The sequence below is a fragment of the Saxophila tyrrhenica genome (assembly GCF_035928015.1).
Source record: "Saxophila tyrrhenica strain CCFEE 5935 chromosome Unknown scaffold_6, whole genome shotgun sequence".
NCBI classification, from domain to species: domain Eukaryota; kingdom Fungi; phylum Ascomycota; class Dothideomycetes; order Mycosphaerellales; family Extremaceae; genus Saxophila; species Saxophila tyrrhenica.
Window position 1 is genome coordinate 1,327,614 of NW_027041738.1, and position 13,834 is coordinate 1,341,447.

Genomic DNA, 13,834 nt, shown 5'->3' on the forward strand with positions numbered 1-13,834 from the left:
ACATTTTTCTCAGAAATGGGGCCAGATTCGTGCCGTGCTACGCATGAATGTTTGGCCGCATGTATCATTGTACATTGTACATGTAGCCACTGCACGCCACCAAGCTCATCGCGCAGCTGAGCTCGCAGCCTTGCCATCCGACAGCAAACGGCACCTTCGGCTAGAAAGTGCAAGCGTACGCACCGCAATCTACTGCATCGGACTGCATCTGCCTGTCTCTTGAGCGTACGCAATGCTTAGCCCAGCAGCATGAGGCTTTTGCACACAAAAGATTTTGTCTTCAGGGACTTCTTCGACGCCAAAATACCTCCATACGCCATCCTCTCCCACCGATGGAGCGACGAAGAAGTGAGCTACCGGGACTTTCTCGAACAGAAGGCTCAGGTCCTAAGTGGAGGGTACAAAGGGTACGGATGGACGAAGATCCTGAAAGCTTGTGAAAAGGCCTGGAATGAACGGCTGGACTGGGTCTGGATTGATACGTGTATGCCTCATGGCCAGGGCGTTCCAGTGCATATCTCGTGCTGACATCTTCTCGCAGGTTGCATCGATAAGTCAAGTAGTGCTGAACTGTCCGAAGGTGTGTTAGCATCCTCTGCGATGCGTGAGAAGCGCACCCGCCATGCTGATGTCTGCAGCTATCAACTCGATGTACAAGTGGTATCGAGGTTCCTTCACGTGTTTTGTTTTCCTCCCGGATGTCCACGACCTTGAACGTTGCACGTGCAAACTGAAATCTCGAAAGACCCACGGGGAAACTACCTTTAAAACATTCTACGTCGAAGAACTCAAGCGGAGCACGTGGTTCACCCGAGCGTGGACTCTCCAAGAGCTACTCGCCCCATGGAACGTTCTCTTCTACAATGCCGACTTCCGGTGTGTTGGGACACTGGAGAACCTGGCAGAACATGTTTCAGAAGCCTCCCACATCCCAATGGAGTTCCTGAGCGCTGGGGAAGTGGCTCCCATGTCTCAGAGAAGATTTTGTCCAACACCAGTGCATTTGGCAAGCGTCGCTCAGCGTATGGGGTGGGCCGCGCGACGGCAAGCTAGTCGATCGGAAGATATAGCCTACAGCCTCCTCGGAATTTTCGACGTCAACATGCCGCTGCTGTATGGCGAAGGAGAGCGCAAAGCTTTCCGGCGATTGCAGAAGGAAATCATTGCATCCTCGCCAGATGAGTCTATCTTCTGCTGGTCGGACGAGGGGAAAAAGTATTTCGAGAAGGAGAGCATTTTGGCGGCTACCCCGGGCTGTTTCGCCAGCTCTACGGGAGTCAAGTTCAATGCTGCATGTTGGTCGGGTGTCGAAATGCGCCCTCGCTGCGAAATCTTCAATCGCGGAATACGCTTCGACGTCATCATGAGGACTGAAAGCCCCGGGCGCAAGGGTGACAATGCAGCATCCACGCGCAGCGACAACAAGACATCGCCGCGGCAGCTGGTTGACCGTTTTATCCTGCCTTTGAATTGCTCCCACGTTCAGTCACGAGGCTGCTTCGCGTTGCTTGTGTTCACAAAGCACAGTCGCAAGAGCTCCCGAGACGGGCACGAGTGGGTATTGGAGAGCTGTAGGACAGCGGACTTGCTTTACGGTCCCCCCCTGGTCCACACCGCCCGCGAAAGCTGGTCACATTACCACGACTATTGCTGGCGGTCAATGAAGCAGAATGGGTTGGAGGTAGAGGGAGTGCCACTTGCAGAACAGCTGCTCGACGCGGCGCCTGATACTGTTAGTTGTCAGTTGTATCTTGAAATATGAAACACGGACGGCTCTGGAACCACTAGGCTTCTTAGTGAGACCATGGAATCGATCTCAGGCAAAGTGAGAAGTCAGAGGGACATATTTTCCCGTATAAAGAGAGTCCTCTTGCTGTGCTCGTTCAATTGCCTCACCTTTCAGAACATGAAGCCATATGCTCTCCACTTCGCCTAAGGCACCCTTGCATACGCCCTGCGCTCTACAACCCAAGCATACAGCACCCGGCTTTTCGCTCTCTTCCTTCTCCTCGACAACACCGTCAATCATCCATCATGACGGCCGTCAGTCCCGAGCAGGCCATGGCCGACCTGAAGCTCAACGGCGCAACGGCTTCGCCGAAGCAGAATGGCTCGACTGGCCCGAACGTGACATCAGGCGACTTAGAAAATGGCAACTCCGATGATGATGAAGCCGAAGAAGGTGAGGAGGGACATGCCGGAGCGGGAGAGGGCGCTGCGAAGAAGAAGAAAAAGAGAAAGCCGCGCAAGAAGAAGAAGGCCGGCGCTGCAAAGGGACAGACCAGCCCACCAACAGTCAAGGTGTCGGATCTATTCCCCAACAACACCTACCCTGTCGGCGAGGAGGTTGAATACAAGGATGAGAACGCATACCGCACGACCAGCGAGGAGAAGCGACACCTCGACCGGATGAACAGCGACTTCTTGAGCGATTACCGCCAGGCCGCAGAAGTCCATAAGCAGGTCAGGAAGTATGCGCATAGTGCTATCAAGCCTGGCATGAGCTTGACGGAAATCTGTGAGTTGATTGAGAACGGCACTCGTAACCTGACCGGCCACTCTGGTCTTGAAGAGGGCGACAACCTCATTGCTGGCGTCGCCTTCCCGACTGGCGTCAACCTTGACCACTGCGCTGCTCACTACTCGCCCAACGCGGGCAACAAGACGGTCTTGAAGGAAGAGCACGTCATGAAAGTCGATTTTGGCGTCCACGTCAATGGCCGCATCGTCGACAGTGCGTGGACCGTGGCCTTCCAGCCGCAGTACGACAACCTGCTCGCCGCTGTCAAGGACGCCACGAACACTGGTGTTCGCCTCGCAGGAATCGACGCACGTTTCTCTGAAATCGGCGAAGGCATCCAGGAGGCTATGGAGAGCTATGAAGTCGAGCTCAATGGTCAGACGTACCCCGTCAAATCGATTAGGAATCTGAACGGGCACACGATCGGACAGTACAGCATCCACGGCGGATCATCGGGAAAAAGTGTTCCGATCGTGAAGGGAGGGAGCAACGAGAAGATGGAGGAGGGCGAGGTGTACGCCATCGAGACCTTTGGCTCGACGGGCAAGGGTGTGGTCAGAGACGACATGGAGACGTCTCACTATGCGAAGATTGCGGATGCGCCGAAGGCCGCTCTGCGCGTTGCGAGCGCGAAGACGCTGCTGCGTTCGATCGACAAGAACTTTGGCACGTTGCCGTTCTGTCGTCGGTACTTGGATAGGCTGGGGCATGATAAGTATCTGCTGGGATTGAACAATCTCGTGCAGGCTGGTATTGTGCAGGATTACCCGCCGCTGGTGGATATCAAGGGGAGTTACACTGCGCAGCTGGAGCACACGATCTTGCTCAGGCCGAATGTGAAGGAGGTCATTTCTCGTGGCGACGACTACTGATGGGCTATGAAAAAGCAAAGATACTTTTGCTTATGACTTGAAGATGCATTTGATGAGAAATGAGACCACTGTTCCTATGCACCACGCCTCATTCTGCTGTCTTCCTTACTTTCCAGATCTGTTGTGTCTCTGTTCATTAATTGCACAACTTGCATAAACTTGGTCAGCCCCATTGAGCTGACAACTCGAACTTCGTCCAGCACGAGACATATACCTCAAAGTATATCCTACTTATCAGCCCTCGACAAGAGTTAGTACTCTGTGACAAGCACCACTGAGCCTTCTGCGCCAGGTACACATCAACAGAAACAGAGCTGATTGCTATGGCGCCCAAAACAACGGATACCAGGCGCGCATACTACGCCCACGCCGCCGCCGTCTTCGCACTCGCGCCTCTCACCATTGGCGTCCTAGCCACCCTCAATCCCAAACTCGGCCTCTCGCTCCTCAATTTCCCGCTGCCAGGCCCAACAGCCTCTCCCAAAGACCAAGCAACGATCTACGGACTTATCCGATTCTTCGGGATCCGCGACGTAGTCATCGGCGCTAGCTCGCTGTGCGTATGGTTCTTTGGCGGCGCGAGAGAGGGGGAGAGGAAGGGATGCCGGGCGCTGGGTGGGATGATGTTGATGGGTGTGGCTTTGGTGGGGGTTGATGGGCTGGCGAGCAGGGAGGTGATTGGGGGCGGGGAGTGGAATCATTGGGCTCTTGCGCCTGTTGGAGTGGGGTTGGGGGCTGGGTTGATGGGGTGGGTGTGAAGGCTTTGGTAAAGGTGAGGGGTGCAGGAGGATGAGGTTTTTGTGCTACCAGTCTCGTACGTATTTATGGTGGTACCCATCCTCAACCATGCTATGCGATGACTTGCCCATGAGCTCCAGCTCGTCCGTCGAATCCATCTTCCGACTGAACACGGACGTCTCCATCGTCTTCGCGAGACTGTCGGCAGGCAATTGAAACCGCTCTCCATTCATCTCAATCTGCCCATCGACGTTCTGCCGCTGCGATCTTCGACCACTTGTGATCTCAGTAACCTTGCTGGCTAAGCTGCCGATGGTCGCATTCCAGAACTGCTTGATCAGTCGTGCAAAGCTAGGCATACAAGCGCAAACAATGCCCACGTTGACCTCCGCCTGACTCCAGATGGCGATGGGGTTGAGGTCCCATGTCGGGTTCGTCGTGTCCGCGTGGTTGTAGAGCTTCTCGAGACGAACAGCGCTGACAGCCGTGACAAACAAGCCGACGAGGAAAGTAAAGCAAATGCCGACCTTCTTGTTGGCTGATATGTTGAGCTTGATGATCTTTGGAATGGGCAAGATGAAGACCACGAGATCGAGGAGGATGTTGACTGCGGCCATTGAGACGACTTGAGCGGTTGTGTTGAGGCACTTCGTTTCGGTTTCGCCGTCCCACCTCAAGTAGGCCTGGTGATTAGGTCAGTCTCGGCGCGCCACTTATGTTGGTTTCGTTATGTACGTACTCCAGAGATGGGGCTGCACTCGAACGCAACGGTGGGTAGCACGCCTATGGTGCAAGCGATGCATACGCCGATGATGGTATAGCAGGCTGTTCGGAACCAAGTGGTGACGGAGCTTGGGAAGATCCGTAGGTAGAGTAAAACAATCGCCACCTTGGTGAACATGATTATCACAAGGTACAGCATTTCGCCGACCCAGAAGAACTAATGCGATAAAGGTCAGTCCCATTCCGTGAACGGTCTAGCCGTAGGAGGAGTATGCGTACCCTAAAAATCGTCGTAATGGCATGCCAGTTGGGAGCCAGCATCCAAATGTCCTGACCAAGGCCGCTTTGTACCACTGATTGAGATTGTCAGCTGCTCTTCCTTCTAGCAATTGATTGTCAAGCATACTGATCTCCAAGCCAACTTCATGCGGTACAAGAAAAGCAAGCACAACGAGCATGCAGTAGTCGTCCATTCCGTAACCTGGGCCATTGAACCATGGTGACCGCGCAGCGAACCTAAGCCCGACTGCTAATACGGACAACGAGAACAGCGACCAGCAGACTACTCTTGTGAGTTGTCCATGGTCCCTGACAGGCGCTCCGCAGGCGGTGGAAGCGTGCTTCAGCGTGATGAAGGTCTCTTTAACAGTGCAAGTCTCGCCCAGACACGCGGCCACGGCAGCGTTGAGTTCGGCGTTGGCGCATGTGCACTTGGTATCGCCTGGCGAGCAGCCATGTTCAGGCGCTAGATTCGTGAGGCATTCGACCTGCACAGTCAGGACCGTCAGTGTTGGACATAGTGATGTGAGGTGTAATCGAAAGCTTACGCTGCATTGCGGTAGCACATGCTCCAGCGCTTCTACCTCTGCTTGAGTTGCATTCTTCGCCACTGCCTGCGCGGTCAACGTGGACAAGCAGAGCAGGACGGCGAGAAGTGCTCGACATTCTTTCATGATCGCGGCAGTGAGCTGGAGAAATCGGAAACCAACGTGAAGAGCAGCAGAAAGCAGATCTGTACACTTATCTGAAGTCGCCTACCTTTGTGCAAATATCTCGCCCATCATGAAGACATGTGCCAACCCTCGAGACACTGGCTGAACTCTGCAAAGGCGGGAGAAGCCAGTAGTAGAGAGCAGTCCGCAGGATCCTTCAGCATAAGGCAGCTTCCCTCGACGATCATGATTGCTTGACTCGAACACCAACCACTGCCCTCCGCGACCGTCTGCAGCAATGAGGGTTCAACCGCGGTCATGCAGACCAGCTTGAAAGACGGGATGTTAACGCATCATCCTTCGTGGATGCAAGCTGTCAGGGGGGATGTGTTCAAAGGTCTTCCAGCAGCCAGGTTAGAGGCCCAATCTGCGGGCTCATGAGTCGCGGAGTCGGACGGCGTATGCAGCATCAGGACTGAAAGCCTGCTGTTGGACAAGAGATGGGTTGGCCAAGAGTGTACGATTCATGGTCCCTCCGTGAGTTTGGAAGCGGTCACGCTAAAGACAGGGCAGGCGAGGAAGTCGCCCCGGATCCAACCTTGTCGATCCCCAGACGGCACTATCCCGTTAGCAGGTCTATCCCCGTAACAGATCCGGGGTGCGAGACGTTGCAGGTAATGTCGTAGATTTGTTGGGGCTGGTGAGAGGTAATCGATGCTACAGGACTGCGTACCTAATGCTATCGGTACAGGAAATCGTTCCTAGTAACAGCTACATATAGGTACATCAACAGCGCCAGGAACGAACCTAGAGCTAGCCCTTCTTCTCTTGCGCACGCCATCGCTAGAAAAGATGGCAAAACCACTACTTTGCCATTGTCCTTGAGCAACTCATGGTCTGGCGCAGGGTGATCAGCCCAGAAAGCTCTTCATCGCTCCAACGACCCCCTCAACGTCCTCAAAGACATGCCAATGCCCGACATCCGTCAAGACGCTCTTGCTAGCATTCATCGTCTCAGCAAGCTTCGTGACATGCGCCGGCGGTGAGATCTTATCCTCCTCTCCCGTAATGATGAGAGACTTGCAGCTCTGTCCCAGCCGCGAGAAGTCGATGCTGTTGAGGTCTTTTGCACCAGCAAGGGCGGTGCAGCCTTTAGCATAACCCTCAGGATCTTGAGCGAACAAGCTCATCTGTACGGCTGTGAAGGCGAGCGGGCGGCTTGACTTGGTCTTCTCTGATGTGCCGGCGGTGGCTACGGTCATGGCAACATTGCGCATGCCCTCTGCTCGCACGGTGGCGGCGCGTTTGATGCAGCCGTCGGCTCCTGGGCCTGGGAGTGGGCAGGGCGGCGGGCCGATGAGGACGAGCTTGTTCACCATGTTTGGATGCTGGTAAGCGAACAGAGATGCCACAAGGCAGCCCATCGAGTGTGCCACCAGCGTGACACCTTGCTGGGTGGCGATGTCGAAGGCCTTGATGAGCTCGTCAATGTCCTGCGCGTAGCTGCCTATGCTCAGCTTCGAGCTTGCCTTGGTCGGAGACATGCCGTGACCTTCCAGATCGAAGAGCAAGCTGGTGTACTGGGAGTGGTCCTCTTTGTTCAGACCGAGAGAGTTCATCACGGGAGTGTAGTAACTCATGTCGCCGCCCAAGCCATGAACGAAGATGATCGACTGCGGACCACCTCCAACTTTCTTTGCGTTTAGCTTCTTGCCGCTCGGTAACGTCGTAAGACCGAGGCCTCCATACGTGATTGATAGATTGTTGATAGGAATATTGGTCTCCTGCTCTACCCGAGTCGAGACGTAATTGTCGGGCTCCGCCTTGACGATCTTGTTTCGCAGCGTACCGATGCCACTGACCGAAATCTCGACCACATCACCGGGCTTGAGATACTTCGGCTCTGGCTTGATACCCATCCCGACGCCAGCTGGAGTGCCGGTGGCAATGACGTCGCCGGGTCGAAGTGTTTGCGAGTCTGAGAGTGTCTTGATGAGGTTGGGGATTCCGAAGATGAGTTGGTCCGTTGTTCCCTCTTGACGCTTCTCGCCGTTGACATGCGTCGTCACCGTCAGCTTCTGCGGCAGCGCGGCCTTTGGGAGAGCCAGTGGGCCCATTGGACAATACGAGTCGGCGCTCTTGCCTATAAGGATAGTCAGAGCTTGTCACCAGATCACAGCCGCCACACTCACCAATATATGCCTGCACATGCGCCTTCTGCTTCTCCCTAGCACTGACATCATTAATAATCGTGTATCCCCACACATGGCGCATCGAGTCCGCCTCGGAGATCTGATGGCCGCCTTTACCAACAATGACACCAATCTCGCCCTCATAGTCCAGTTGGCTGGTAAAATTCTCGTGCAAGAGGATGTCGTCCTCGTTCCCAATGATGGAAGTCGCTCGCTTCGTAAACACGATCGGACACTCTGGAACACCCTCACCGAAGCCCTTCGAGAGTTGTGGGATCTCCTTCGTGTGCTCGGTGTAGTTCTTGCCTATGGCGATTATATCTCTGCCAGAGATCGGAGCCAGTACGTTGACGTTCTCGTCAACCTTGAAAGGCTCACCGCTGGCTACAATGTGGTCCTCCCCAACCTCAATGATCTGGTAGAGATTCTCGATTGGCGTACCGCTCTCGAATGCCAGAGGCGTGATTGTCCCGTTCTTCTCATCGAGATGGCCCATCCGCGTGCGTCCAGTACCATCATCCAGCTGATATGCAACGAAGTGGTCAAGCTTGACCGACTGCCTAGGCTCCATGACAGGCTGCGGCTGCTCGAACCTCGCAAATTCCTTGTAGGAAGCCTTGTGCATTCGGCCATTGATCATGATGATGTTGAGCTTGTCATGCTCCTGCAAGACCGAGATGTCCTCCAGTGGGTTGCCGTCGACCAGAATGCAGTCTGCAAAGTAGCCGGGTTTGATCTTCCCAAGCTCGTCTTCGCGCATGAAAAGCTTCGCTACGCCGGCGGTTGCTGCGACAATCGATTCCATGGGTGTGAAGTCCAACAGTTTGACGAAGTGTTCCAGGTCTCGCGCATACGTTCCGTGTGGCGTCCAGCCGAAACCATAGTCGCCGCCTGGCAGAACTGTGATGCCGCGCCTGTGCATCTCCTTCAAACCTTTGATGGCAACGTCCAGCTCCTTTTTGTATCCGACCTGTTCTGCTTTCTCGAAGCTGTAGCCAAACGCGGCGGAATCGTAGAGAGTGGCAATCAACCAGTTGATGCCAGGTGCGACCATATGCTTGTGTTTGTTGTTGTCCAGCATCTCCATGCCCTCTTCATCAATCCAAGAAGCGTGGTAAATGATATCGACCCCATGCTTGACGCACATCTTGACACTGTCTCTTGCTCTCGCATGAGCACATAGTCGTTTGCCATGTCTGTGCGCTTCGTCGACACAGGCTGCCGTTTCTTCGTCGGTGTAATAGCAATCCTGCGCATCTCTTGTCTCCGTGATCTGCTCACCGGACATGCTGAGCTTGATGTTGTCTACACCGAGAGCGATGTGATGTCGGATCGTTTCTCGCATTTCTAGCGGACCTTTGGCAAAAGCAGTGATGCCGGGTACGAGCTCGCCGTCCGGGACAGCCATCTCCTTGCCATTTGCAAGGTATCTTGGCCCAGGTATTGAGCCTTCGTTGATGGCATCGCGGATCACGACGTCTAGCCTCTCCTTCGCGGATGCGGCGCCGTAGCACATGGTGTACCCACTGTCGATATAGCATTGTGCTGACCGAGCAGTGAGGAGTGTATGCTCTTCTGTTCCCAATTCGCCCAGACGACCAAGATCGCCGTTGTTCCAGCTGAAATGCACATGCGAGTCACCGAGACCACTCATCAATGTTCTGCCACGCCCATTGATCGTCCTGACTTTTGGGTCTTTGGCGATGTTCTCGATGTCAGGGACCTCGCCAACGTGCTTGATGCGCTCGCCTGTGGTGTTGATCAGTGGTCGGTCTTGCGAGACGGTGTGTGAGTCCCGTCCATACCTTCGATGTAGACATCTCCTTTGAACGGGTTGGCTCCCGTGCTGTCGAGGATATTGACGTCTCGAAACAGGACTTTGCTGTTGGGGTCTGTGCCCTTCATCGTATAGTTCTTCGGCTTTAGTGACGGATCCCACTGGACATAGTCATGAGAATTCATTGTGTCGACCTTGCCTCCTGCGCCATTGGTATGGCCGTTGATGCCGTTGACCATCATGCCACGGCTGTCCACCGCAGAGGGAGCCATGATGTTCAGCTGTACAATGCTTGTGGTAGGAGAAGGCAGTGGTAGAGGAGAGCTGTCCGACAGCTTGACCTACCGTCGCAAACAAAACTTATAAAGGCTGACGACTTCTGCCGGAGCGACAGCCTACCTGCTCCATCGAGCTTGGTATGGGATCTGCTGTTAGGTCACAGCTACGTCTTGCGGGGCTGCAGTGAGACCGCAATGCTGCTCCTGCGCACGTCGGCGGACGATGCGAGACGGGCATGACTAGCTGATCGCTCTGTCGCAGTCGATCGGTAATGCAACGACGAACAGGAGATCCGAACTGTCGGATGCTGTCCCACCATCGCATTTCCTGAGGCCCACAGGATGGAGAGAGCACTTTCTTCTGGATAATCGGCAAGCGGATTGAGTACCGAATGTGTATGTAGTCGAGACGGACGGCCTTCGATTGGTTGATATCTGGGGATCGTGACGAACGTGCGGACGAAAGCTTGCGGGGTTGCGCGTGGGGAGCTCGAGAGGGCGGGAATAGTGTATAGCCGAACGACCGCATAGGCTGTCACGGCGGAGTGGCAGTAAGATTTTGCGCTCAAGTTTCAGAGAGGTATTGATCGTTGATGATACTCTGCGACCCACAGGCACAGCGCTGCGCCGACTGCGAGATCCACGTCCGACAGCAGGAAAGCAGCCTTGGGTACAGGACATGTTTGCGTCTTGGTAAATCTTTCCGGCCATCGATTTCGAAACGAAAGCGCCGTATAGGCCAACATGGGCTGGATCCGCGCCAACAACACAGCATCCGCAAAGCCATTTGGCGAGCCAGAAGCCAACGAGAAGACCGAGTCAGATGCCGAACATATCGAGATAACAGAGGACGAGTCGAATAACGACAAGGCATACCCCATTCTTTCCAAACGAGTACCAGAAAAGGACTTACCTACCATACCGCCGAAAGAAGTCAAAGAAAAAGATGGGAAGGAAGGTAGAAGACTCTGTACGTACGCACCTACGTGCCCCTTCTTTGTCTCTTCACGGACCTTCATCAACGGGGCTGCTTCGCAAACTGACACGGCGTCCAGGGATCGTCATCGACAACCTCGTCCTGGACTGCACGTCCTACGTCCGCAGACACCCCGGCGGCCAGCAAATCATCCAAGGCTTCGGTGGCCAAGACTGCTCGTGGCAGTGGTGGACGTTCCATGACCGGAAGATCTGGAACGATATCGCTCTGAACCTCCGCGTGGGCCGAGTGGAAGGCATCGAAAATCGACATCAGAAGCCAAAGGCGTTTGTTGGGTTAAGGGGGTTTGGGTATCAGGAAGATTGATGTCGTGCTTTCGACACTCGTGGCGGGATGGATGAGTGCTTAGGTGTTGAAGAGGACCTCGCGGACCGGTCAGTCACCCTGATCAGCCACATCGTCGACTCTCGCCTGCAACCCTCGGTCATCTTCATCGGACAGCTCCTCTCCCTCGTCAGCTACGCCTGCGGCCGGTATACTACCCATCAAGTGATCCAAAACCCTAACGATGAAAGCATCAACGTCCTGCAATTCGGGCGGAAGTGCATGGAGCAGGCTACCGATTCGCGCCAATCTTCGCGCCATCTCCTCGAACATGTACCTGTCGTGGGCGATTTGAACCATGTTTATGGGGTCCCGTTCGCCTGCAGGGAAGGCTTCTCGAAACCATCTCTGCTGATCCGCAAGCTCGGCTTGAGCCTCTGCGGCTGACATGGTATAGGTATTGCGGTTGGCCTTTTGAACGGCCGGATCGTAGGTGTCGGATGGTGGCAAAGGGTCGGAGGATGATTGAAGCTGCTCGGTGTAGTGGCGAGGTATCAAGGCAATGATTGCAGGAGTATCCGAGAGCAAAACATGCCGTGCTTCACTCTCAGTGATACCAGCTTCTACATCGACTTCTGCAGGCTGGACGTCTGGTGGCAGAGCAGAAGCAACCTCCATTAGCAGACCACTCGCCTCCGGAGTAGCCCATAGGTCCTTCGCTCTAGTGGCATACAGCTCTGCTTCAAACTTCTCACGCTTCGTCCTAGGCTCCTTGCCCCAGACAGCTGGCGGAGGATCTAGGTTCAGCTCTTGCATCAGCCTCGCCGCGACCCATGGATACTGTCCGATGGCCTTGAAGAGCGCTTGCTGGCCTTTGCTCTTATTGCCGGCCCGCCACTCAGCGAGAGCTTGACCAAGGTGAACATTCGGCTTGGAGCGTAGGGCATCCTTGAAGATCGGGCTGCGGCTGATGTTGAGATAGTCAAGGTCTTGCCGCGCACGGAGGGCATATTGATCCAGAACAAGCCACATTGCGTATGGATCTTTTTCAGGACTCAGCTGCAGCAAAAGCTTCGCCCACTCATATACCGTTCGCCATGTCGCTCGCATGGAGAGGTTCTGCATGTAACGCCAGCTTGCCAGCCACAGTTCCCGGTTCTGCGGCCTTCTAAAGTCCAGTCTCGCCTTGCCCGCCGCCAGTGTCTTTGCAAAAGAGCTGTGCACCGCGCGGCCAAAAGAGAACAGAGCTCGCTCGAGAAGATCGCCGGAGACGGTGTGGTCGCGCTCCTGTTTGGCTATTTCTGAGACTTGTAGCAGCGTGGCGATGTGGTAAGGATTGTGCTGCAGGAGGACCACCAGCCGATTAGGGTCCATCGACTCCACCGCGATATCGAACTGCCTCTGCACGTCCTTGTACGTAGTGTTATGTACGTAGCGATACAGTATTGTACCGTCTGCGCGCTTCTCTTCTATCTCCATGCCGAGCCCGCCGCTCGTCGCGTTAGGCCACTCCTCCTTGCCTTGAATGAAGATGTTCCGCCGTAATGCCATGGCAGCAAGACCACCTGCTCTTCCACCTCCCTGCTGTCCACGAAGTGCTTGTGCAAGACCCATCTGCTGTACTCTTCTCTGCTGCCTTCGATTGCCACCGACATTGGCATTACCCTGCGCACCCTCGTCATCGTCATCACGGTGTTCGAGGGCTGCACGGCCGAAGAGGCGGCGCATCTCATTTTGAGAGTGCAGGTGTGCTGTCTCAATCGCGAGCAACTTCGACGTCTCCTCCGTTTCCACGTTGACGCCTGTGGCAGTTGAGGCTGGTAGTGTGGTGTTGCCATTCATGCTCAGCTGCTTAAGCGCCCTGTCGATGTCGTCCAGTTGCTCGTCCCCACTCTTCGCCACAGGTGTCCCAGCGCTGCCCTTGTCCTTCTTCTTTTTCTTCTTCTTCTTGCTAGGTGCCTTCGGTATTGATTCTGCCACAGCGTGATCTGACGCCTCGTCGGCCTCATCCTGCCCGGCACCACCGTCCTCATCCTCTGCTACTTCTTCTTCCGCCAGCATGGCGAAGGCGCTCTTCTTCGCCGGTTGCGCGCTCACACCTTCATCCTCGCTCTGCTGCTCCTCTTCACCTTGTAGCTTTGCGGACTGCTCCTGTTCTTCGCGCTCTCGCTGCGCTTTCCGCAAAGCTCGAGACGACATGCTGCTGAAATCTACCAGATCGTCGCGCAGGCTCTTCAGTTTCGAGAAGTCGGGGTAGGAGAGTATTGAAGTCCAGATCAATGAGGTCAAGATCAGGAAAAGTGTCGTGAATCATCAAACGCGCCGGCTTTAACATTTTCACATGTCAAACGCCGACGATGACGCAACCGCAGCTTCCCTTTCCAGCAGTGACATTGCCTTTCCAGCTCTATCCAGCAACATTGAGCCATCGTGAACAGTGCCTTCAAAAGCTGCAAATCTAATCAATCACATTAATCGACCTTCTTGCCATTGTACCCGTTTTGGAGACTCATATTGTCGCTGAATAACACTCGCCCGTT

At 54.8% G+C, this 13,834-nt stretch overlaps 7 protein-coding genes across 7 annotated transcripts; 4 read left to right on the top strand and 3 right to left on the bottom strand.

The window, feature by feature from the left end:
* Window positions 1-249: 249 nt before the first annotated feature.
* LTR77_004599 (uncharacterized protein) lies at window positions 250-1,762 on the top strand (the record flags this gene model as incomplete). The annotated part of the gene is made up of 3 exons (XM_064801852.1): window positions 250-484; window positions 542-580; window positions 639-1,762. The coding sequence occupies 3 exons, from the start codon at window positions 250-252 to the stop codon at window positions 1,760-1,762; spliced, it is 1,398 nt and encodes a 465-aa protein (XP_064660482.1).
* Window positions 1,763-2,034: 272 nt separating this feature from the next.
* MAP2 (Methionine aminopeptidase 2) lies at window positions 2,035-3,393 on the top strand (the record flags this gene model as incomplete). The annotated part of the gene is made up of 1 exon (XM_064801853.1): window positions 2,035-3,393. One exon carries the CDS (start codon window positions 2,035-2,037, stop codon window positions 3,391-3,393), a length of 1,359 nt encoding a protein of 452 aa, XP_064660483.1.
* Window positions 3,394-3,716: 323 nt separating this feature from the next.
* LTR77_004601 (uncharacterized protein) lies at window positions 3,717-4,151 on the top strand (the record flags this gene model as incomplete). Its single annotated transcript, XM_064801854.1, has 1 exon — window positions 3,717-4,151. One exon carries the CDS (start codon window positions 3,717-3,719, stop codon window positions 4,149-4,151), a length of 435 nt encoding a protein of 144 aa, XP_064660484.1.
* Window positions 4,152-4,196: 45 nt separating this feature from the next.
* On the bottom strand, window positions 4,197-5,032 carry LTR77_004602 (uncharacterized protein; the record flags this gene model as incomplete). Its single annotated transcript, XM_064801855.1, has 2 exons — window positions 4,197-4,814; window positions 4,871-5,032. 2 exons carry the CDS (start codon window positions 5,030-5,032, stop codon window positions 4,197-4,199), a joined length of 780 nt encoding a protein of 259 aa, XP_064660485.1.
* A 1,665-nt stretch (window positions 5,033-6,697) lies between these two features.
* LTR77_004603 (uncharacterized protein) lies at window positions 6,698-10,027 on the bottom strand (the record flags this gene model as incomplete). The annotated part of the gene is made up of 3 exons (XM_064801856.1): window positions 6,698-7,929; window positions 7,979-9,727; window positions 9,784-10,027. 3 exons carry the CDS (start codon window positions 10,025-10,027, stop codon window positions 6,698-6,700), a joined length of 3,225 nt encoding a protein of 1,074 aa, XP_064660486.1.
* Window positions 10,028-10,777: 750 nt separating this feature from the next.
* On the top strand, window positions 10,778-11,336 carry LTR77_004604 (uncharacterized protein; the record flags this gene model as incomplete). Its single annotated transcript, XM_064801857.1, has 2 exons — window positions 10,778-11,003; window positions 11,089-11,336. The coding sequence occupies 2 exons, from the start codon at window positions 10,778-10,780 to the stop codon at window positions 11,334-11,336; spliced, it is 474 nt and encodes a 157-aa protein (XP_064660487.1).
* A 69-nt stretch (window positions 11,337-11,405) lies between these two features.
* Window positions 11,406-13,493, bottom strand: LTR77_004605 (uncharacterized protein; the record flags this gene model as incomplete). The annotated part of the gene is made up of 1 exon (XM_064801858.1): window positions 11,406-13,493. One exon carries the CDS (start codon window positions 13,491-13,493, stop codon window positions 11,406-11,408), a length of 2,088 nt encoding a protein of 695 aa, XP_064660488.1.
* Window positions 13,494-13,834: the final 341 nt, after the last annotated feature.